This window comes from Canis aureus, chromosome 21 (genome assembly GCF_053574225.1).
Source record: "Canis aureus isolate CA01 chromosome 21, VMU_Caureus_v.1.0, whole genome shotgun sequence".
Classification (NCBI taxonomy): Eukaryota; Metazoa; Chordata; class Mammalia; order Carnivora; family Canidae; genus Canis; species Canis aureus.
The window spans coordinates 20,091,846-20,114,952 of NC_135631.1; the positions used below are offsets into that span (position 1 = coordinate 20,091,846).

The window sequence follows — 23,107 nt, forward strand, 5'->3', positions numbered from 1 at the left end:
GTGTTTTATTTTAGGTGATTTGCCCTCATCACTAGGTAGTTAGAATTGAGAATTGCCATCATCTTTCCAGCCTTTGCCTTTCATCACACCATTAAATTTAGAACAGTTAACATATGAACATGTCAATTCTTTATAGTATACATTTCATTCCCATTGTAGTTTCCTATAGCTTATAAAGTTAAATCAATAGAATTTATATTTTATTTAAGAAAAATCTGTGCACTTTAGGTCAGTGGGAGCACTTCTGCAAACAGAAGAAGTAGATAACTTGTAGAGGAAACCATTTCGGTGTTGACTCAAATAGGAACTACATAAAATAAAAATCCATGAGCTTCTCTCTCATGTTGTCTCTATTTTCTGTCTCAAGGGTAGAGCACCCAAGGGAGTTCACAGCCAATGTACTAGTGTCATTAATGTAGCAGAATGATCAATTAATGAAAGAAGAGCATGAAAGTGTTGACAGAACACAGTACCTGATGGCCACAGAGCAGAGGTCAGAGTTGCTACAGGAGAGGAGCTTTGTAGGATCTATAGCTGTACGTCGCTACCCTTATTTAGCAGAGATGACTTTAGTTTGGTCTAAGTTTCTTAAGTTCTTAATTATACAAAAAAACACGTCTTTCCTGAACCCAGAGGGCAGGTGAAGTTAGCCACTGCTGCTAGTTATCACTGGGGGATTTGGAGGCAGAACGTTTACCTTGGAAGTCTCTGTGTAGCTGACTCATGTGGACCATATCATTGAAAACCTGCCTGATAGGCTTTGGGGGGTGGCAGTGTCCAGCTTTATGTTTAAATTGAATATAATGTAACCCCTTGCACAAGATTTAAATTGTGTAGAAGTCTTATGTGCAGAGAAACAGCTTTTATCACACTTGGCTATAGTCAACAAAAAAAACAGGCACATGACTAGCCAAAGGAATTGATGGGAGATTATTTTAGAATTAGTGAATCTTGGGCAGCCCGGGTGGCTCAGCGGTTTAGCGCTGCCTTCAGCCCAGGGTGTGATCCTGGAGACCTGGGATTGAGTCTCACATCAGGTTCCCTGTATGGAGCCTGCTTCTCCCTCTACCTGTGTCTCTGCCTCTCTTTCTCTCTCTCTGTGTCTCTCATGAATAGATAAATAAAATCTTTTTAAAAAAAATAGAGTTAGTAAATCTCCTGGTTCCAAGTATAGTGGAGAGGTCAGTTGGCTTTGAAAAGGTTTTGCATAGATTACCATAATTGTGTTACTCAGCCTCATATTTTACCTCTTTCATTTCATTTCTGTGAATCCCGTTTGTACAGTTGACCTCTTAATTCTTTATTTGAAAACGGCAGCACCTACTCTAAGTATTGCATGGCTTTGTTTTCCTTCAGTGTTTTTCAGTCTCTTGCTGCTTCACTTTGTCCTCAGCCTTCCTTTTCCTCTTATTCTCCTTACTCGTCCTCTCTTCTTCCCCTTCTCCTGTAGTCTCCCCTTCCTTTGCCTTCTCCTTCTCATCTTCCTCCTCCTCCTTGTTCTTTTTTGTCTCTTTTACTTCTTAGAACTTGCAGTCATCTCAGAATCCAGTCTCTTGATACGGTTTCACAGGCAGTCAATATCCTAGTGACATTTAGAAGAAGTTTTAAAGATAACTATGTTCAGAAGACTGAAAAGTCTCTTTAAAAATATGGTGTTGAAATGGCTCTTTGAGGGAATAGAGCAATCATTAGCAATTCTGGTAGACCAAAGAGATGTCTGCTTTTTTATACTGTTCTGTCATTGTGACTGCAGGTAGTCCCACTGAAGCCTTACTCTCAGGCTCTCACTGGGAACCATGGGACTATATTACATGTAGGATTTTATTATAAATAAATTCTGAGGATTAGTCACAAGAATTCCTTATTAAGATCAGTTTTTATGTTATGGGGCCAAATTTAGAGTTCTAGAAGAGCATACTGTTTTTGTCTATATATTTGCTACTCACCAACATTCATAGAGATACTAAGGAAGGCAATTTGACAGGGGTGGGGGGGCGGAGATTTACCTTTTAAAAAAATTATTTTTTAGTTTAAATTCAGTTTACAAGTATATGGTATAACACCCAGTGCTCCTCACATCATGTGCCTTCCTCAATGACCATCACCCAGTTACCCCATCCCCCACCCCACTTCCTCCAGCAGCCCTCAGTTTAGTTTGTTTCCCTTAGTCAAGAGTCTCTCTTGGTTTGTCTTCCTCTGATTTTTCACCAGTTTCCCCTCCAGGAATGTAATTTTTATAGGTACTTAAAAACTACTTGGAGCACCTGGGTGGCTCAGTCAAGCATCTGACTCTTGATTTTGGCTCATGAGATTTGGTCATGAGATCCAGCCCTGCTTTGGGCTCTGCACTGGGCATGGAACCTGCTTAAAATTCTCTCTCCTTTTCCTCTGCTCCTTCCCCCTCTAAAAAAAAGAAAAACAAACAAAAAAATCAACCTGTTTTCTTTTTAATTAATTACTGTATGTATATAAGTGTGTGTGTGTGTGTGTGTGTGCATATGTGTACCTACGTATCATTCTTGTTCAAAATAGCCAGATGCACAGAAACAGAAAGTAGATTAGTGGTTGCTAGGGACTTGGAGGGAAAGGGAAGTAGAGAAGGACTCCTAACAGATGCAGGGTTTCTTTGTAGAGTGATGAAAATGTCCTGAAATTACATTGTGGTGATAGTTGTACAACTCTGTGAATATTAAAAACTAATGCACACTTTTAAAAGGGTGAATCCTATGGTATGTGAATTATATTTCAATAAAGCTGTTATTTGTTAAATAAAGGTCAGGGTCATAACCTATAAGGTTTGATGGACTGGGAGAAAATAAAAAGTACAAGTCTGTCTCTGAAAAACTAATAATTTTTGAAGGAGAATGGCAGTATTAACTTTGTGTCTTAATAATTTCACATTAGGGGCACCTGGGTGTCTGCCTTTGGCTCAAGTTGTAATCCCGAGGTTCTGGGATCGAGTCCCACATCAGGCTCCCTAAAGGGAGCCTACTTTTCCCTCTGCCTGTGTCTCTGCCTCTTTCTCTGTGTCTCTCATGAATAAATAAATAAAATCTTTAAAAAATAATAATAATTTCATTTTAAAGGATTATAATAATATGGGCCCTACTGTGTAGGATCAGTTGTGATCTAGTCACACTAATTCTTGTTATCTGACCCTTAAAACACTGTTTTAACTTACTATTCACTCAAATAACATTACTTGATATTTTGTCTTTTAGGTTCTTCAAATATAGAATAGTTTTATTTTAGAGTTCTGCTAATTATAAGCTATTAAACATGGTACAAACATGTACAAACATGAGTAATTCATGTTTAAATTGGAAGTGTGTACAAGTCTTGATCTCAAGGTCATGAGTTCAAGCTCTATATGGGGTGTAGAGATTACTAAAAAAATAAATAAACTTAAAAAAAAACAGGTGTAGAAGGATGAACTTTTGGGAAGGTAGAGAAAACAATGAACTGTGGAAAATCTATTGGGAAAAGGGCTGCTCTTGTCCTTCTTTAAAAAAAAATAATCTTAGGAATTTTTGGTTTTCCAAAATGGTAAAAGATTAAGTCTTGATATGAGTAATTGTACCATCTCTTCTGATTGATGCCCCAAGGACATCGTCCTCTCCCTCATCATATATTTGTCTTACTGGTTTTTTTAAAGATTTAATTTATTTATTGATGAGAGGCAGAGACATAAGCAGAGGGAGAAGCAGGCTCCCTATGGGGAGCCCAATGTAGGACTCTTATCCCAGTACTCCAGGATCACTACCTGAGCCAAAGGCAGATGCTTAACCGCTGAGCCACCCTGGGGCCTCCCTCATTGTATATTTGGAAGAATAATAACCATTGGCAATTATAGCAAGCAGGACCAAGGAGAAGTATGGTAGGAAGATGTTCCTACACCCAAAGAATTATTTCTTCCTTTCCCAGGTAAATCCTTGTATAGAAGGCTGTTGTAGAAGTTTGTCATATTGTAAATTGTTCTGCCTCAGCCCTGGTTTCTTACAAGTTGGTTAAGAGACCCTGTTGCCTTCATCCTTTCCTTCTATAAACCTCAGGGGCCCAACTGGTCCATGGCCTCTCTCCTTCCATGCTTGATTCTTGTTTTCTGGTGCGTAGTGGCAGTACTACCAACCATAGCAGAAATTCTGGCCTCCTACCACTCAAATCCGGAAGGAAAGGAAATTCTCAGAAATGGCTCTGGCCTCAGCTGACCAGGACTCAACCAGAGCATTTCAGCTTGGGACTGTTACAGCACAGAACTCTTGGGATCTGGGACATACATTAGAGGAGTTTTGTGGGGAGACTGGAGAAGAGAAGAACATGAGAGGCTGTTTTGTGACAGAAGTAGATGGGGCTGCCTGACTGGCTCAGTTATTGATCTTTGGGTTGCGAGTTCGAGCCCCACATTGGTGCTAGAGATAATAGACAAAAGTTAAAAAAAAAAAGAGAGAGAGAAAAGGCAGTGGTTGGGAGAGGTTTAGGGGATCCCTGGGTGGCTCAGCGGTTTGGCGTCTGCCTTTGGCCCAGGGCGTGATCCTGGAGTCCTGGGATCGAGTTCTGCGTTGGGCTCCCTGCATAGAGCCTACTTCTCCCTCTGCCTGTGTCTCTGCCTTTCTCTCTCTCTCATGAATAAATAAAATAAAATCTTAAAAAAAAAAAAAGGAAGTGTTGGGGAGGGTTCCTGTGACCGCCATAGTGTTTAGGAAATAAGAGCAAAGAAGTACAGTTATTTGGAATTAACTTCTAGTGGCTGAACAGTTTCTCTCTTTGTCTTCTTTTGGAAGGAGGGAAAATTAGGAATGTGATAAACACTTTTGAGAATATCCTTGGTTTTTATAAAATTATCAAAGATTAAGAAACTACTAATTTTCATGAACTGTTTTAATAGAGACTAGGTTTAATACTTTGGTAAATTAAAAGTAGTTCTTCATTAGTGAAAACATTGGACAGTGGTATTCTTGCTGTCAGATATTATTGTGGTCAGATTTACTAATGACCTCTTACATAATTCCCTTAACCTGACCTTTTCAATTTTCTTTCACAGCCAGTGTCTGAAGAAATGAGTTTTTACTATTTTTAGAGGTGATGAGTGCCTCAAACTGTAGTGAGGACTGAACTCACGAAAACAAGAAGACTAAAAGTGATCCACAATAAGCTTTTATTCAATGTTTCTATGTGTGTTGTAGTTTGAAGTTCCTTAATGATATTCTTCATTATAGTCTGTTTGGAATGTGTATTCACTGTGATGTCATGGAAATTCGACGTTGGGCCTGTTAGGGCTTGGAAAGACAATACTCGAACTGTCCCATTAATCATTGGCAGAAAAAGCCCAAAACTCAGTGCCATCTAGCTCTCTTTTAGAAGTGATAGTGATAAGATCTTCTGGTGTTATGATACTCTCTTTTTGGTAGCACAGAATTTGTATAGGATACATGAACACTTGTGAAAACTGAGTGGAGATAGAGAAAAGGAAATTAAGGACTTTTTATTTTTTATTTTTCTAAAGATTCAACCTTTTCCATATTCACACATCCCACAGTTACACATCCATTCTTTTTTTCAAGTGTACTCTTGAATTCATTCCTCTTAGTAAGTATGTATGTAGTCTGTATCTCATTCTTCAGTTTGGAAAATATTTGAAGAAGACCATTGGGCTGAAGCGTATCCCTGAATCATACATGTTCATGCATCAGCTGAATAGAATGACAAAGTTAATAGTTGTTTGCTAGGAAAGAGTATGAAAACAAAGATAGAAAAATGCAAAACCCAGATTAAACCTAAAATTTACTCCTGCTATCCAGTGCTGACTAAAATCAGGAAGTTTCAGATTTTGTACTTTTGGGGGAAGTTACATGTACAACTTAAATAAACAAGTATTTATGGAGGATATTTGTGCAGAGGGGCATTGTGCTAATCTCTGGAGAGATACAGATATAGTTAATACATAGTATTTGTATTGGGTATTTTAGGGGAGGGCTGAGTCCACAAGTAACTATAAATTCCTTGAAAATTAGGAATACTGAAGGATTTCAAAAGAACACACACAGACACACATATCATCCCTTCTGAGTAGGGATATTAAACATGGCTTCATAGAAGAGATGCATTTGAACTGGTCTGGTAGAGGATGTTTCAGTGGAGAGAATAGCATAAATAAGGCATGAAAACATAGGAATGCTTATTTATGGGTTGATATCTGAAGGACTGGTCTGGAATGACTAGACATAAATGCTGTATCTATGATACTTATAATAGAGCTGGAATGGTAGCTTGGAGTTTTTTTTTTTTTTTGGAGAACTTCACCTCTAAGGGTAAAGAATAGGACTGTAATCCCTTGTACAGTAGATTACCTATTAAAATTTTTGAGCTGGGGAATGACATGGTCAGAGTTTTAAGGCAAGGCACGTGAACTTGGAATCAGGTGCGTGGCCTCGAGAGCTATTAGAAGGTGAATGCTAGAGAACAGGTAAGAGCTACTTTTCATTTGAACTAGGTTTGGCATTGGGAATAGAAAGGACATCGTGTAGACAGAATCTGTCCAATTTCGTGGTTTATGGGATGAGGGTAAGGAAAGTTACCCTGATAATTGTAGCCTGGAATATTAGAAAATGTATTTATTATTCTCTTTACTCATTCAGCTTTTATTGAGCATAGTGGTGATTTTAGCAGAATAAAGAATTCAACAGGATTCAGATTCAGATTTTGTACTTTTGGGGGAATTCAACAGGAGGTGGAACTAATTTTAGAGTCCAGATAATCAGTTGGATTTGGACATGAACTAAGTGGTACTGGTAAGATAGCGTTTAGGAGGTATTTTGAAATTTGGTTCGGGAATTCAAGAACATTTGAAGCTAGAAATGGAGAACTAGCATCCTATTAATGGTATTAAACTCATCTATTACACAGAGGAAAACCAAAGTCCTGTGTCCTCAGGGTCCACTTTGATCAAATAATGTCAGTATGACAATTTGGGAATTTTTGTTTAATTCAATTTGCTCAAAATCCTTTCCATAGTTGATTTTTGCTTCCTTTTTGCCATCAATATTTTAGAAATCAAAACAGCCTAATCACAAATGTGTAATAAAGGATTAATGTATGATTCCCCAACTTTTTATTCAATCTTAGATATAAGTAGCAAGCTATTAGTGAAATAAAGCGATGTATCTTTTAAAAAAGGAATGTAAGAAAGGCATTAAAACAGGTGGACCTCTTTTTAGGTGACCTGAATTAATTTCTTGTTGTATGGTAGGCAGTTTATCATAAAACTGCCTTATGTACTTTCTTTAAAGAAATAGTTTCATTTCAAATTTACATGTTGCTTAGCTATTAGAAAAGGTTATTTGGAGTTAATGAATATATGAATTTGCACTAAAATCTTTTAGAAGTTGCTAGAATTTTTTGTTTTTGTTTTTTTAAAGATTTTTTATTTTATTTATTCATGAGAGACACAGAGAGAGATAAAGAGAAGCAGAGACACAGGCAGAGGGAGAAGCAGGCTCCATGCAGGAAGCCCGACGTGGGACTTGATCCCGGGTCTCCAGGATCACGCCCTGGGCTGCAGGCGGCGCTAAACCGCTGCGCCACCGGGGCTGCCCAGAGGTTGCTAGAATTTTTGCAGTGTATTGTATTATGTTCTTCTCACAACTTATACATACTTCAACTTTTGTCCCTTCCAGTAGGTAAACACTTGTCTCTGTATTTAGCCTATCAGTGGACATTATTGTAGCATTCGGTAGCTGAAGCCTGATATAAGTTGTATCCTCCTCTAAAAAAAAAAAAAAAAAAAAAAAAAAAAAAATCAACAGGTTAAAATACCACTGGCATATTGTTCAGATTTCATCAGGTTCTTCATCATCGGTGTTGGCATTTGTGCAAACAATGAAATAAAGGGGCTGGCATTTATGATTAGTGAACAAAAGGTATCAAATATCAAAAAATTTATGACTTAGAATACTTTATGTAATTTTCATGGTGGTGGTCTAGGTTAACAATCGAAGAGTGTCACTCATTGAGCATTTTTTTTCTTTTTTGTGTGTGTGGATACACACTTGGAAGGACGCATCTGTCAAGGAGAAATATTTATGAAGCACTAATTTTCTGACTTGCACTTAATTCTATGTTTTAAGCAGTAGAGGCCAACGTTGTGCTTCTCAGACTTTAGCATGCATAATAATTGCCTGAAGAGTTTGTTTAAACACAGATTCTGCCCCTACTTCCTACCCCCACCTCCCACCCCCTAGATTTGGGATGGGGCCATCTTCTAATGAGCTCTCAGATATTGCTGATGTTGCAGATCTGAGGACCACATTTTGAGTTGCTCTGGGCTGACACATTGTGACAGTCACCCCAGAATTAGTAATTTAGAAGCACTTGGAATTCTTACATGGAGAAAATCTGAAATAAAATGTTCCATATTGGACAACCCTTTGCCATAGAATCTCAGAATTAAGAGCCCATAATGAAAGCATTAGTTATCAATTACATAATTAGTTAGGATATAAGTAACATATATTAATCCTGATAAAATATTACATATTTTTTGTATATCTCGTAGTTGCATGAATGATCTTATATTTTCAGATCAAGACAGTTTCTAATCTTTTGTTTGTGTTTATTTTTCTCATCCTCAGTTAGTGACATGGGGATTTAAAGAACATAGGTCTGTGTAATATAATAGATATCCCCCAAATGTAAATGAAGTCATTTGAGAATAGTACAATAGCAGTTTGCTAAAACTTTGGAGACAGCCACGTCTGTAATGTAATAAAGAATCACAGAGAGACAATGCTCGATATTTTTAGTATTGTGACATATTTATGATATTTTAATTTTGAATGTACTTAGTCCACTGCTCAGCAATACTTAACTTTTTAAAATGTTTTAAAGTGCTTGAAGGTTGGCATATGGGACTTGAAAGTAATAAAACTATATTTTTATAAAGTCTATAATTTAATATAATAGCTTTTCACTGATTTGTATTAGTCTTTGAGTTTTCTGTGTTTTGATTGTATTTATCTGTTTTAATATTGGAAGAAATTTCTAATTTTTTTTTCTTTATGGGTTAGGAAGATTTTCTAAATCTCTTTTAATAATTTTAGGCATGTCTAAAGATTTTTTTAAAAATATTTTATTTATTTAAGAGCAAAAGAGAGCAGGGGCAGAGGGATAAAAAGAGGCAGACTCTCCACTGAGCAGGGAGCCTAATGGGGGACTCAGTCTCAGGACCCTGGGATCATGACCTGAGCCGAGGCAGATGCTTAACTGGCTGAGCCACCCAGGCACCCTTAAAGATGTTTTTCTAATGAGATGTGGTCAATATATAGTGAAAATGCACAGCTCTTAATGTTCATTTGGGTGAGATTTGATACCATATAACCACCATCCCAAACAAAATATAGAATGTTTCCATTCCTCCAGAAAATTTCCTGTGCCCCTCTGCAGTTAAATTCCACCCCCTATTCTCATCTGGAAACCAACTTTAAATTTCTATCACTATAGATTAGTTTTGTCTGAATTTGAATTTCATATCAACGTAATTATATAGTATGTACTCTTTCGTTGTTGCCCAACAGAATGTCGATATTCATATATTTTATTAAGTATATCATTTTTTTCTTTTTTACTGTTGAATAATATTACTTTATATATGGACATATTACTACTAATCCATTCTCCCGTTCATAAACTTTACGTTCTAGTTTTTGGCTATTGTGAATAAGGTGGTGAGTATCTTTGTTTAATAAGTCTTTAGTGAACATTTGTTTTTATGTTTCATTTCTTTTAAGTAAATATTCAAGAGTAAATATCCAAAATTATTTGACCACAGAATAGGTATATTTGTCTTTGTCAGAAATTATCAGTTTCATCCTAGCACCATATGAAAGTTCTAGTTATTCTTTATCTTCACCAACATTTAGTGTTATCATTCTTTTTTGTTTTAGCCATTCTATTAGGTGTTTAGTAGTATTTCATAATTTTTATCTACATTTTCCTGATAACTAATGAAAAAGTTTGAGCACAAGTTCATGTGCACATAGTCTGTTCATCTATCTTCTTTTGACAAAGTCTCTTGTTTTTCCTCCTTGATTTTTTATTAGTATGTTTTTTTATCATTGATTTATAAGATTTTGTTATTGTTGAATATTCTATATGCAAATCTTGTGTTAGATATATATTTAATCACTTTTTTTTTAACCAATCTGCAGCTTGTCTATTTTCTTAATTGGTGTTCTTTGCTGAGCAGAAAATTTTAAAATTTTGATGTTCATTTTATCCATTTTTTTATCATTAGTGTTTGTGCTTTTTATTTTCTGTCAAAGCAGTCTGCCCACCCGAAGGGGCAAAGATATTCTCATGTATTTCCTTCTAGAAGCTATGTGAAACATTTATGTTTATGACTCATTCATTTTGCATTAATTCTGGTATATGAAATGAGGTAGGTAGGGGTTGAGGTTAATTTTTTCCAGATGGCATCCAGTTGTTTCAATTCAGTTTATGAAATTGCTTTGGCACCTTTGTTGAAAATCCGTTTCTTCTAGACTCTTTATTCTGTTCTAGTGATTTATTTGGTTATATTTACACCAGTACTACAGTCTTGATTACTGTAGCTTTATAACAAATCTGTAAAGCAGGTAATGTAAGTTCTTCAGCTTTGTTCTATTTCAAGATTCTTTGCCTGTTCTAGATCCTTTGTATTTCCATATATACCACAAATGTATTTACACAGTGTTTGATTTCTTGTAGCTGCCCAAACAAGTTACTACAAACTTGGTGGCTTAAAACAACAGAAATGTATTCTTTCATAATTCTGGGGAGTCTAGAAATCCAAAATCTGTATAACTGGGCCAAAGTCAAGGCTCTAGGAGAGAGTCCATTTCTTGTCTCTTCTAGCTGCGACTGGCTGCCAGCATTCCTTGGCTTCTGGCCTCATCATTCCCAATCTTTAATGCCATTATTTCAAATCCCTCTCTGTGTCTCTGAATGGTCTTCATATCATCTTCTCCTCTGTGTGTCAAATTTCCTTCTGTCTCTTTCTTATAGGAATACTTGGATTATATTTAGGGCCCACTTTGGTAATTCAGAATAATCTCCATTTAAAGATCTTCAAGTTACATCTTCGAAGATCTTTTTCCTAATAAAGTAACATTGTACGAGTACCAGGGATTAGGACCTGATATCTTTAGGTTATCAGCCTATGACAGAATGTGTTTTCTTTTAGACCTCATTTCATTCTGGAGCTTGCTGTCAAAACGGATTGGATTGAGGCTTTTAGCACCCTAAATGACATATTTATTTACTTGCTAATAATTGCAATTTTTAATTGGACTGTGCATCATGGAATGAAATTCATTGCATTCTAATAGCACAACAGATTAGGCCTCAGATGGTGAGTTGCTTATTTAAAATAGGAGTCAGGAAAATACCAAGTTAGTAAGGAAATTGAATTATGCTTTGACTATCGTAGAGTTGATACATGACTCAATAAAATTTAGTGATAGCTTTTAGTTTTGGGTGGCCACAAACTAATTCTTGATTTTGTAGGGCTTTCCCGGTAAGGCTTGTTACCCAAATCTTCTTCATGCAGTGTTAGAAAAATGGGTCAGCTGGAGAACTTTACATAGCAAACTCTGATTTGGTTTGGGGATATTACTTAAATAGTCCAACTGTAGGGACTGCCTAGACTTCAGTATGGGAATCACTTTTTATGAGCATCATTTGATAAATCATAGCCATAAAAAGATGAAACTGTAAAGCCTTAGTTTCCCTTTCTTTTCTTGTCATTATATTAATTAGCTTAAATATTTAAATGTTGATAACCCTTAGATTTGGCATAGGAAGAGAAATAGTTTGCCAAAAGGAAAATGGAAGCCTAATTCTCTTTGTTTGCCCTATAATCTTTCTCTCAGCATGCGTGATGTTCTTCTGTGCAACCAGATAACACAATAGCTTTGCTTTGCTAGTAAGGATCATCAGCAGTGTGAAAAGTTCAGCATGAAAACAAACTCACTGTCAGAACCAGTAGTCTACATTATGAATAAAAATTTACATACTTTCTGAATTCTAGATTGAGGATTGAAGTCACTTTACTTCATGTTCCTTCCCACAATTCACTGAATGACTTTGGACTTAATAACTTGTATAATACATGACATTGTACCTGTAAATTTTTCTTTTTTTTTTTTTTTTTAAGATTTTATTTATTTGTTCATGAGAGATGCAGAGAAAGAGAGAGGCAGGCTCCATGCAGGGAGCCTGAAATGGGACTCGATCCTGGGTCTTCAGGATCACACTCTGGGCTGAAGGCAGCGCTAAACCGCTGAGCCACCTGGCCTGCCCTGCACCTGTAAATGTTTCATGTTCTTTCAATGTCTTTTAATGAAAGAATTTAAGTGATTATGCCATTATTAGTTGATGAGTATGTGAGCTAACCATACTAATGTCATGAAATATAAAAATGGTGGGGTTTTTTTCCCTGTTTTATTATAAAAACTTTGAAGAAAAAGAACAAGGACTAAAGGGAGAAAACTAGTCTACTAAGTTCAAAGGAAATTCCTAAGATATATATTTTTTAAGATTTTATTTATTTGAGAGAGAGCGAGCATGAGTAGGGGGAGAAGCAGAGGGAGAGGAGAAGCAGACTCCCTGCTGAGCAGGGAGCCCTACTTGGGCTCCATCTTAGGACCCTGGGATCATGATCTGAGCCAAAGGCAGATGCTTAACCAACTGAGCCACCCTGGTGCCCCTTAAAGTAACTTTTAAAATTAAGATATGTTCTTTAATATATTTTATAAAGCATTCAGAATAATTACTGGTAGCAAATTCTAGTTGAATAGTATCAAGTAGTTCCTTGTTAACTTGAGTGAAAACATGACATATTTGAATATCTGCTATTGTGATAGCCCCACATCATTTAAGTGAAATGTCTCTACATTTAGATAACCTTTCCTCACTTATTTGTTGAAAGACTCGGCAATGCAAATAGAATATTCTTTCAGAACTGATAAATAAAGAGAAGGAAGAACCATGGAGAATATAGAGGAAAAAGGAGATAATATAAGTGAGGTGTCTAATAAACCACATTCACATTTGAGAATTGATGAATTGGTATAAAGTGTTTTTGTTTTGACCAAATACTTTTAAAAATTACTGCACATTGAAAACATTTTAAAAATGTCTTAGATTTGGAAAACATAAGTGAAAGATTTACAATGAATTAACTTACATCCAAATGTTGTGTTGAGTTCTTTAAAGTTTCTTACTAGAGCACTTGGATAGCTCAGTTGGTTGAGTGTCTGCTCTTGGTTTTGGCTCAGGTCATGATCTCAGGGTCCTGAGATTGAGCCCCATGGTTGTTCCATGTGGGATGGGAAGTCTGCTTGAGATTCTGTCTCTTCCTCTGCCCTCCCCCCTCACCCATGCTCTCCCTTTGTCTCTGAAATAAATAAAACTTTAAAACAAAAAAAGTTGTTTCTTACCAATCTGCTGTAGAATAACCATTTTTCAATAAAAGTTTATGTCTGGGAATTTGTAACTTTAAAATCTTCAGGGCTGAGCTGGAAGATGAAAGGTATTTATTTTCAAGTATGATTGTATAATCTGATTTTGTGAGAAAAAGCTAGTAGTTCATTTGTGATGGTATTTACAGCCACACATCTTATATAAGGAAAGCTTCATACTCTACAGAGTTTGTGCCCTTTCTTTGTCATGTCCTGCTTATCTGCACGTACCTATTTCTGTTTGTGTTAGTCATCCTCTCTAGGTAAATTGTCCATGAGACCAGTGATTCTATCAGCAAATTATCCAGAAAATGCTGTCTTTGCATGTTGTGACAGATCATGTCACTGGTGGATTTATAGCTACTCCAATGGTCTCATTAACCTGGCAGTTGTCTCCTGTGCCCAACACTGTTGTCTTGTTGCCTTGGCATCTTAGTTTTCATCTGCTCATTACCTTCTTTTCTTTTCTTTTCTTTTCTTTTCTTTTCTTTTCTTTTCTTTTCTTTTCTTTTCTTTTCTTTTCTCTTTTCTTTTCTTTTCTTCTTTCTTTTCTTTTCTTTCTTTTTTTCCCTCCCTTCCTTCCTTCCTTCCTTCCTTCCTTCCTTCCTTCCTTCCTTCCTTCCTTCCTTCCTTCCTTCCTTCCTTCCTTCCTTCCTTCCTTTTTTTTTTTTTTTTTAAGACTTTATTTATTTATCCATGAGAGACAGAGAGAGAGAGAGAGGCAGAGACACAGGCAGAGGGCGAGGCAGGCTCCATGCAGGGAGCCTGATGTGGGACCTGATCCTGGGTCTCCAGGATCACACCCTGGGCCGAAGGTGGCACCAAACCGCTGAGCCACCCTGGCTGCCCTCATTACCTTATTTCTTAACTAAAACTTAGATTTACGAGTGTTGGTTGTTTGTTTTTTACCTACCTCCATCAACCCTCTCTATTCACCATCCCCTTTATTTTTGATTGGCAGTATCATCCAGATAAACAAAGTGCAGATGTGCCAGCAGGAACAATGGAGGAATGTATACAGAAGTTCATCGAAATTGATCAGGCATGGAAAATTCTAGGGAATGAAGAGACAAAAAAAGAGTATGACCTGCAGCGGCATGGTGGGTACTTGTGGTGAGGAGCCACAGCACACTGGCAACTCTTTGAAGCTTTCCTGGGGAGCATATTCCAGCATTTGTACCAAGTTATTATTGCCTTCCTTACTCCTCCCTTCCATCACTGTTTTTAATTATGTCCTACTCTTAGTAGTGATTATTGTGTGTCCACTGAGAAGTTAACAAAACTAGTAGGATGTGGCTTCTTAGGAAGCCCTGAAAACTACTTTTTCTAACTAATGAAAAATGTTTAATTACACATTTCTAATGTGTTTAATAACTTATTTTTTAATTTAATTATGTGCTGATTAAAATTTTAATTGTAGTACTTTTAACAATGTGTACTATATAAATGGCAGTCAAAAGAAGGGTTCTCTATGGGATAACATCAGAAAGCACTCTGCTGTCTTTGCACTTGTTTTAGGCTAGGTTTCATGATTGTCTCCTGAATACAGTATTCTTTAGAAGATTGCTATAAATGGTATTTTAGGAATGCACCTTTCCTAAGCAGTTTTAAAAGTCATTTCTTTTATGCATTTTAGAAAATAGCTTCTTAAAACAGTGACAAGCTCTGGTGAGAAAGAAAGGGAGAAATGTAGGTCAGGTTTGTCACACATAGACTGCAGTTACACGAAGTGATAGGCTGTCTTTCAGCACTGGCCTTGGGATAGGAGTCCCTTAGTCTTGTATGTGAACCTTCAATATGCACCCTGCATGCTAATGGGGGGAGTCAATAATCAGTTACAGCCTGTGGGGAAAACACTCAATTGCACTCTGCAGTAGCACACCAGGTTCAACATTGACTCAAATGTGTTGATAAAAGCTCACTATCTCTGTAGTTGATTATTGAATCCCCTCCCGCGCTCTACACTGGCACATCATCAAACCTAACAAAATGATTTTAAGGTTCCTACTACTAAGGTTATGAAAATTTGATTTGAGAAACAAGGCTTACTTCTAAAGCACAGCATTGTAGGATAAAACCAATGATATATATGGAATTTCCATATTTTCAGAGGGGACTATACTGGTGGTATTACAGGCAGTATGTGATACCTTTGTGTATAAAGATTTCGTGAGCTATTTGTTTATACAATGGAGAACTTAATAGTGACTTTCATCATACTAATCAGCTCTAAGGCCATTCTAGTTTTTTTTAAGACTGATGAACTTTTTAAAAATATTAAACTGATGAGTGTAAATTCACTTTGCGGTGAATTTAGTTAATCTTCAAATATGGCTTGAATATTGGGTCTTACCTGTTTGGTGCATATATAAGTATCCTGCAAATTTATTATTTCTTTTGTAAATCTGTTTTATTTATTTATTTTTATTTATTTTATTTTATTTTTTAAAGATTTTATTTATTCATGAGAGAGACAGACAGACAGAGAGAGAGATGGGGCGGGGGGGCAGAGACACAGGTGGAGGGAGAAGCAGGCTCCATGCAGGGAGCCCGACATGGGACTCTCTCCTGGGCCTCCAGGATCAGGCCCTGGACCAAAGGTGGTGCTAAACCACTGAGCCACCTGGGCCACTCTGTAAATCTGTTTTACTTCTGGCAAAAGAATGTAGAAGTGGTTCCATTTGAGGATGAATTCTATTTATAGGTCGTTCTTTTTAACCTTGATTCTCGTGATAGGATTTCTATGGAAGTACTGAAACTAATATACACGAATGTGTCGTGTGTGAGAAGTTACCTATGTGTTTTTGCACATCTTTAGTTACTTTGTGGGTGCGTTTGCCAAAGATAAGGATAATCCACAAACCTGTACTCAGCGGGTGTAGGGGTATGTACTTGCCCTGTTGCTCTGCATTTTTGCCATTCCACAGCCTGTGTACTATTAAGAATCTGTCAGTAAAACTGACTAGAAGCCCACTATCTAAAGAGAAAGAAATAGGGAGAGATCAGGAATAAAAAAACTAATCTCTCTTCCTAGGGAATAGGATGTTGGTAGATGAGAAATGGAGAGAAACAGGAAACGGTTAAAAGTGAGCAGTACAGTTGGACAAAGCAAAGTTTCAAAAATGTCGTAAGAACAAATAATATCTTCTCATTGCCTTTGAGAAGTCCTTGGAAATTTAGATTTCTTTTGAGCTTTGAGTCCTTGGTTTTAAGGTTTTAATGGAGGTAACTGCAGCCTACGGGATCATAGGGGACTCTTGTAGGTCATTGATGAGGCCACAACAACATTTAGACAAACTGAATATAGTGAGAGTTGGGCCTGATTCATGATCTGGATAGATCTTCTGCTTGGAATTTAATGTTCGGTTTGCTCTACAAGTTTTTCAAGTAGGTTCTAGGAGGACAGTAGAAAGACAGCTTTTATGACTTTTCAATATGTCAGATCCAAGTACTAGGTATTTCCTTTATTACCAGCAACTCCAAATGGTGAGAATGCTTTACTTCCATTTTAAATTGAGATTGGATTGCTGTTTAGATAAGAACTGTAGAAGTCCAAAAAAAAAAAAAGAACTGTAGAAGTCTCTTATCCAAAAATAACTGGCTGTTTTAAGCCTTTCATACTAGAGCTATTTTTAAAAATCTCATAATAAACCTAGTTTCATACTGTCATTTCTTTTGAATGCTGACATTAATTTTTCCTTCTTGACCCATCTTCAGTAATTGGCTCCTTAAAAGAAGGAAATGAACTTGAACTTCTAACGGTGAGGATTTAGATTTGATAGAAGGAAAACCTTTGAGAGTGATAATTTGTTAAAGACCAGGATAGGTTACCAAGAGAGAGAGAATTTGTTATAACCAGGTCAAAGCACTCTTTTTTTCTGGGTCACCCCCTGGGGACATGGAAATAGCTTTGTTATACAGAAGTCTTTTTGCATGTGGTGATAGTTCATTGTAGAACTTTCTTTTCAGAGGGTGTGCCTTAAATATGTTTGTTTCCTGTCTTCCATTAACTTGGAGTATAAAATAAACCTAAGCTCCATAATACTTGGGAAGGAGGCAAGAGATGTTTTATTGGCTGGTGTTGAATGCTTTCTTATATTTCAAAGCTCAGAGTTGGTGCTCTGTTGTAAGAAAAGCCTCATCAATATTGCCCACAACCATTTATTTCCCTAAAAGATCATTTAAAGGGGCTCTTGACATCCGTATTTCTTTGCTTTACAAAAGATAGGATCCAATGAATTCTAATAAAGTCTAGGGTAGATACCATAGTAAAGTACATATATTTTTCTTCCTCATTTCCATGTATCTATTCTTAGTTGATAATTTTAGGGCAATGTTGGCCAGGCTGAAGAAAAGCAAATCTAAAAAAAGATGAGTAATATTCAGTTCCCAGATATTATACATTTTGAAAGCAGTGTTAACTAGTGAATTTAATCAATTAGTTCCAGTTGGCATATTTACCTTCTTGTTTCTAAGGATGCTTCCAAAGGCTTGCTTCCCAAGTTCCCTTGAAAGGCATGTAGTTATTCAAGATTAGGCTTTGCATTTCAGACAACCAGAGGAGCACTTTGGAAAATCTTTTTCGGATTTATAAAATGTTTATATGAATAATATCTGTTGAATAGGTTTTGGTGCCCTTATAAACCTATGGGGAGTTTTCTCATATATTAAGCACATTAAAAAACACTTTAGAAGTATATCATGAGAAGAGAATAGGGATCATGATTCAGTTGCTTTGTAATGTGACAGTCACACAGATCTCTGATGTCTGAGTGACTGTATAGAGTGACACAGCTGATGAGTTAGGTTTACTTCTTTGTGACCTGAAGTAAAACAAACCTTCAAGTGAAGTTGGGCAAATGAAATGTTTTAGAAAAATAAGTGGATTGTGTTTGGAATCCTTGGTAGTATATTATTTTGTTAATGTATCTTGGTTTTCTGTTAGTGAATTATTTTGGTAATGTGTAGTCTTCACCTTATAGTCAGCCAAGTCCTTGGATACCCAAAACAGCCTGACTCAGGAGATTGGGCCAGACATTATAAAGTCAGTGTGTCTTTACTCAAAGCTAATCAGCTACTCTCCCTTAGCTAGATTCAAAAGGTCATTTCTGATGTTATATTATACAATTTACCTTGTCCCTTTTATTAGGATAAATATTTGAGAATGGGAGGTAATCAAATAAATTATGGGCCAAATGGGAACATGTCTTAAAACCCCACCAACATTTTTGTGTCAAAATGCAATTAAGCCCAAAATAAGAATCTTTTGTGAAAAGCAAGTTAATGCTAAAAACTGATTTAATACTTTTAAATGTAGATAATATGAGTCTGAATTAATTTAAGAATAATGACTTAAGGCCAGTAGATATTTGTGTAGATTATGTACTAAAACTGACCCTTATAAAACACTTGTATTAGTCAGATCAGAGTTTCCATCTATGATCATATCAGTATTTCCATTTGATTTTAGGAATTTGAAAATTGGCTGTAAAAATGTGCTTCAGGTAAAACTTGAAGATAAGCATCAGGGGGCATGTTTTTTTTGGTGACTGTCTCTGGGAAAAGTAAGTATGTGAAATGATGCAGAAAATCCATCTAGACAGTTAGGGACTGGCATTTTCTTCAGAGGGAGAAGAGAGTATAGAGAAAACTTTTCTGTGAGCGTCTTCCTGCTCCCTCTTCTTTGTCACAAGAAGGTGACTTCTCATGTTATCTTTTACTTTTACTTGAATGCAAATAACTTTTTGCAGTGAAAATATATTTTAAGATCTTTTCTCAGTGGTCTTGAATAAAAATTTGGCTGGTTTCAAAGAATGTTACAGAAGCCCATGGGCAAGATCACAGTTATAATTCTGGCATACTTGGCCATAGTTGGGAGTTCTGATTTAATACCAGAGAAGATGAAAGATTTAAGGAAGTCTGTGTCTCCCACTTTAATGTCTCTCCCGGTTTCACTTGGGTACTTGACCCAATTGACATCAGTGAGTCTTAACCCAGAATGGGGTTACCTTTCTCATTGCTTTTTTTCTCTCAGAATTGAAACTTTCATTCCATATTACATTCTGATCACTTCTGCTTTGCTCAGTGTACAGCCAATGAATTGGAAATGAGTGTTAACACTTCTTAATTTTTTTTCTTTGTGATCTTTTTATCCTCATAGCTATCACGGTAGTCCATACCCAGAGTGTAACACATACCCACAGCTGCTAATTGGCCGCCTCCTATAGTCCTGTACATTTTGATTGGTCTAAATTTCTTTATGCTCACTCCGCTGTTTAAGAACTTCTGTAATGACCCTCTCCCCAACGTAACATTGACCCATTCATCTAGAATTTAAATGGGATAGAAGCTTTGAAACCTCAGCCTTATCACCAATCACAAACCTGATGTGAATCTTCTACCCTGGTTCATGTAAGGGCTCCCAAACACATATGCCTATGCTCTTTGTCATTACTCAGAACATCCTCCTATTCTGATTCATCAGTTTATTTTTTAAAAGTAAGTATGTATGTATGTATGTATGTATGTATGTATGTGAGAGCGCGCCTGTGCAAGAGAGCACACGAGCAGGGGGAGCTGCAGAGGGAGAGGGAGAAGCAGACTCCTCACTGAGCAGGGAGCCCAGTGCAGGGCTGGATCCCAGGATGGTACCATGATTTGAGGTGAAGGCAGCTGCTCAGCTGACTGAGCCACCCAAGTGGCCCTGTCACGGTTTATTTTTTATTGAAGTTTGTTTTTTTTTTTTTTTTTTTTTTTTTTTTTTTTTATTGAAGTTTGAACTCAAATCTTCCTATCCACCCTGAACTCTCAAAGAAAGCTTTCCCTGACACTCTAATCCACCATCATTTCTAATCTCGGAATCTAAATTATTTTTCATTTTTTCTCTGTGGTTCCTATCTTTCAATTTCATTTGATACTCAGAAGGACTAAATCATTATATGGACTATGGATTTGGTAATAGTGGACCGATATTAATAGGACTGACAGTAGCAAAGTATATCAAACTTCTTAACACTGTCACAAATCCAGACAAGGTCAGGAGTTGTTGCCTTCCTACACTGTGGTACTTGAGGCTTTCTCCTCTCATAATGGATTGATGTTTAGTCATTTTCTCAGGGTCTGGTACAAACAGGTCAACAAACATTATGAGATAATTAACAGTTAAAATAGCTGCTGTTTACTGAGCACTAGCTCTATGGTAATTGTCTTTCAGTCATTGTTTAACAGCCTCTTAAGGAAGATATTAATATCTGCTTTGCAGAGAGAGTCTGCAGTTCAGAGGGGTTAAGTAATTTGACTAACGTCACATGCCTAGTAATTGATAGAGGGGGAGTTCAAGCCATTTTCTGACTGGTAATTGTGTTATGCTGAACTGTCTAGTTTTGTGTAGGTGTGTACAACTTATTATTGTTAGTTCCAGATAGGAATGAGTTCTGAGGCTCAGAATGAGAGGCTGGGCCTGCTGCTGCTGTTCCACCTGTTGTGTAGTGAAACATGAAATTCAGTTTCCGGCTTTCATTTGGTATCTTTTCTGAGCACTGGGTGCACGCTCAGTTTATAAAAGCCCCACAGTTCTTCAAGTCCATAATTAAACTCCAGGTTTGTAATTTTTCTTTGCTATGGAAAGCCTTGCAGTTGTGACTCTTTAGTTTCACCTGGGAAATGGTTAGATTATAGACGTTTCTGATTTAATGAGCAGGTTTCACGTTAAATGTTGCCTGATTCTGAATCTCTTATCAAGGTGGAGACTGTTCCAAGAACAGAGACTATTAAGGACAAGGAAGCTGATTTCCTTCAAGTTAGTTCCTATATGAAAAGTTTAATTATGTATAGTGAAATGAGTTTTAAGAATGAGGTGATTGTGTAAAATTAAATCACTTGGTTTTAAAAAAGCAAGATACTAAGACCTAAAGAAAAACACTGCTGTTTGCTTCTTATACACAGATGACTTCCGTAGTGTGAAATAAACTTTAAGTATTTTAAAAGGCAGAAAAATAAATACAATAGACTAATTGCTAAATGAGAGCATCCTGGGGACTTGATCGCTTAAGTTACGACGTTGCTACACATGAAAAGTAGGGACGAAGCCACAGATGGACTAGATCTTTTTGTGTTGGGTTGAATGAGACTTTTGATATCTCAGCCATACTGAATAAAGTTAAATTTCTCTCCTTCGTATCTTTTTGTTGCTGTTACTTATTTTTACTTATTTATTTGAACTGTAGCTAGAGTTAGAAAAGGTTTCCTGGGATTAGGAAGTGTAATTATTTAGGCAGCAAAAAGTTGTTTTAGAAATTTTACTATCATTAGGAGGAAGCTTTAAAAGGCTGGAATTCCATTGTCTTGTAAGAAGTAAGAAATATTTATTGATTCCCAAATGGAGCTGAAAAAAACCTTTCCTCTTTTAGAAAGTTGTGAATGACCCAGCGAGAGCTCTAGTAAGCTTTACTGAACCAAGCTGCTAATAGTTATTTAATGTTATTCTTCAGTGTGAAAGAATCTCCCTAGATTTTCCTTTTAATCTCTTTGAATTGCAGGCTCATAAACCTCTCTGATGAGTCCTGCCAGTGTTTTCTTAGATCCCACCGTTGAGACAAAGGAGCCACAGAATTCTTTCACCTCTTGTTGTCAGACAAATCCAATAGAACACAAGGTCAGAAGGGCCTGTACTTCTAAAGGTTGAAAGATTCTTTTCCAAGTAACCACGTAAATTATTTGATTTTATCATTATATTCCTCAGGAATCTCTCTTTATAATGCATTGCTTTCTATATGTAAATAAATTTGGATCTTTTTCTCGCCTCCATATTTGCCTAAGCTTTGAGTACAGCGCAGGGTATGAATGAACATGCCCACCTTAGGAAAGGCTGAGCCCCATTTACTTCAAAAGAACTAGGAATCATGTAGTGTAATTGGACTTAAGATAGAGTGCCCAAGTGCCACGCATTGCATTTTCTTTCCAAATGGCTGGGTTTGTGTGTTTTTAAGTTGTTACCATTTTGGGGCTAAGATTCCAGATTTAAATCTTGTATCTCTTCTTTTAATTAAATCACTTTCTAAGTCAGTGTATGTTTTCTCAACATTTTTACTAGTGTCATGTTAACAGGAAAACTCTGAGATAGAATTTACATTTTTGGATACCTATTGAAATAATTTCATTGTAATGAGCAAAAATATTTATAATATGTAATACTCGAAAGAAAAGAAACTTCTCTATTTTGCAGATGCCATGCCTGATTAGTAGACAATTATCAAAGCTAATTACTGGGTTCCTGTGCGTTACTTTACAGGCTAGGGAGGAATTAGGTTTTCTAATTATAACTACAATGGTGGACAAGCAGAGATCATTGTTTAAAAAGAGAAAAAAAAAACATTGATTTGTTTGTGCTCCTTCCTTGTAATCGTAGTTAGGGGGGAAGTTGCTGTTGCCCCATTCCCTGGACACCTGCCTCTCAACAAAGGCTCGTGGTCACCTCCCCACCCCCTACATTTAGATTCACCTTTTACTTGTATGTAACCCCTCTGCTCATTATACACTTCTACAGGGATCCAATTTTCCTTGAGTTAATCACCCCCAGCCTTTTTCAGAAGTTGTTAGATTACTGTCTTTTCAAG

The 23,107-nt window shown here is 36.6% G+C and overlaps 1 protein-coding gene across 7 annotated transcripts in view; it reads left to right on the plus strand.

Moving 5' to 3' along the window:
• Positions 1-23,107, plus strand: part of DNAJC24 (DnaJ heat shock protein family (Hsp40) member C24) — a 79,558-nt gene that overhangs the window by 30,272 nt on the left and 26,179 nt on the right. For all 7 annotated transcript variants that reach the window (XR_013360055.1, XR_013360056.1, XM_077863461.1 and 4 more), the window contains exon 3: positions 14,455-14,593. Coding sequence is in view for 5 of the 7 variants with exons in the window: in XM_077863461.1 (XP_077719587.1) it covers positions 14,455-14,593 (139 nt within the window). In the remaining 2 variants the exon portion in view is untranslated. The remainder of the gene's footprint in view (positions 1-14,454; positions 14,594-23,107) is intronic.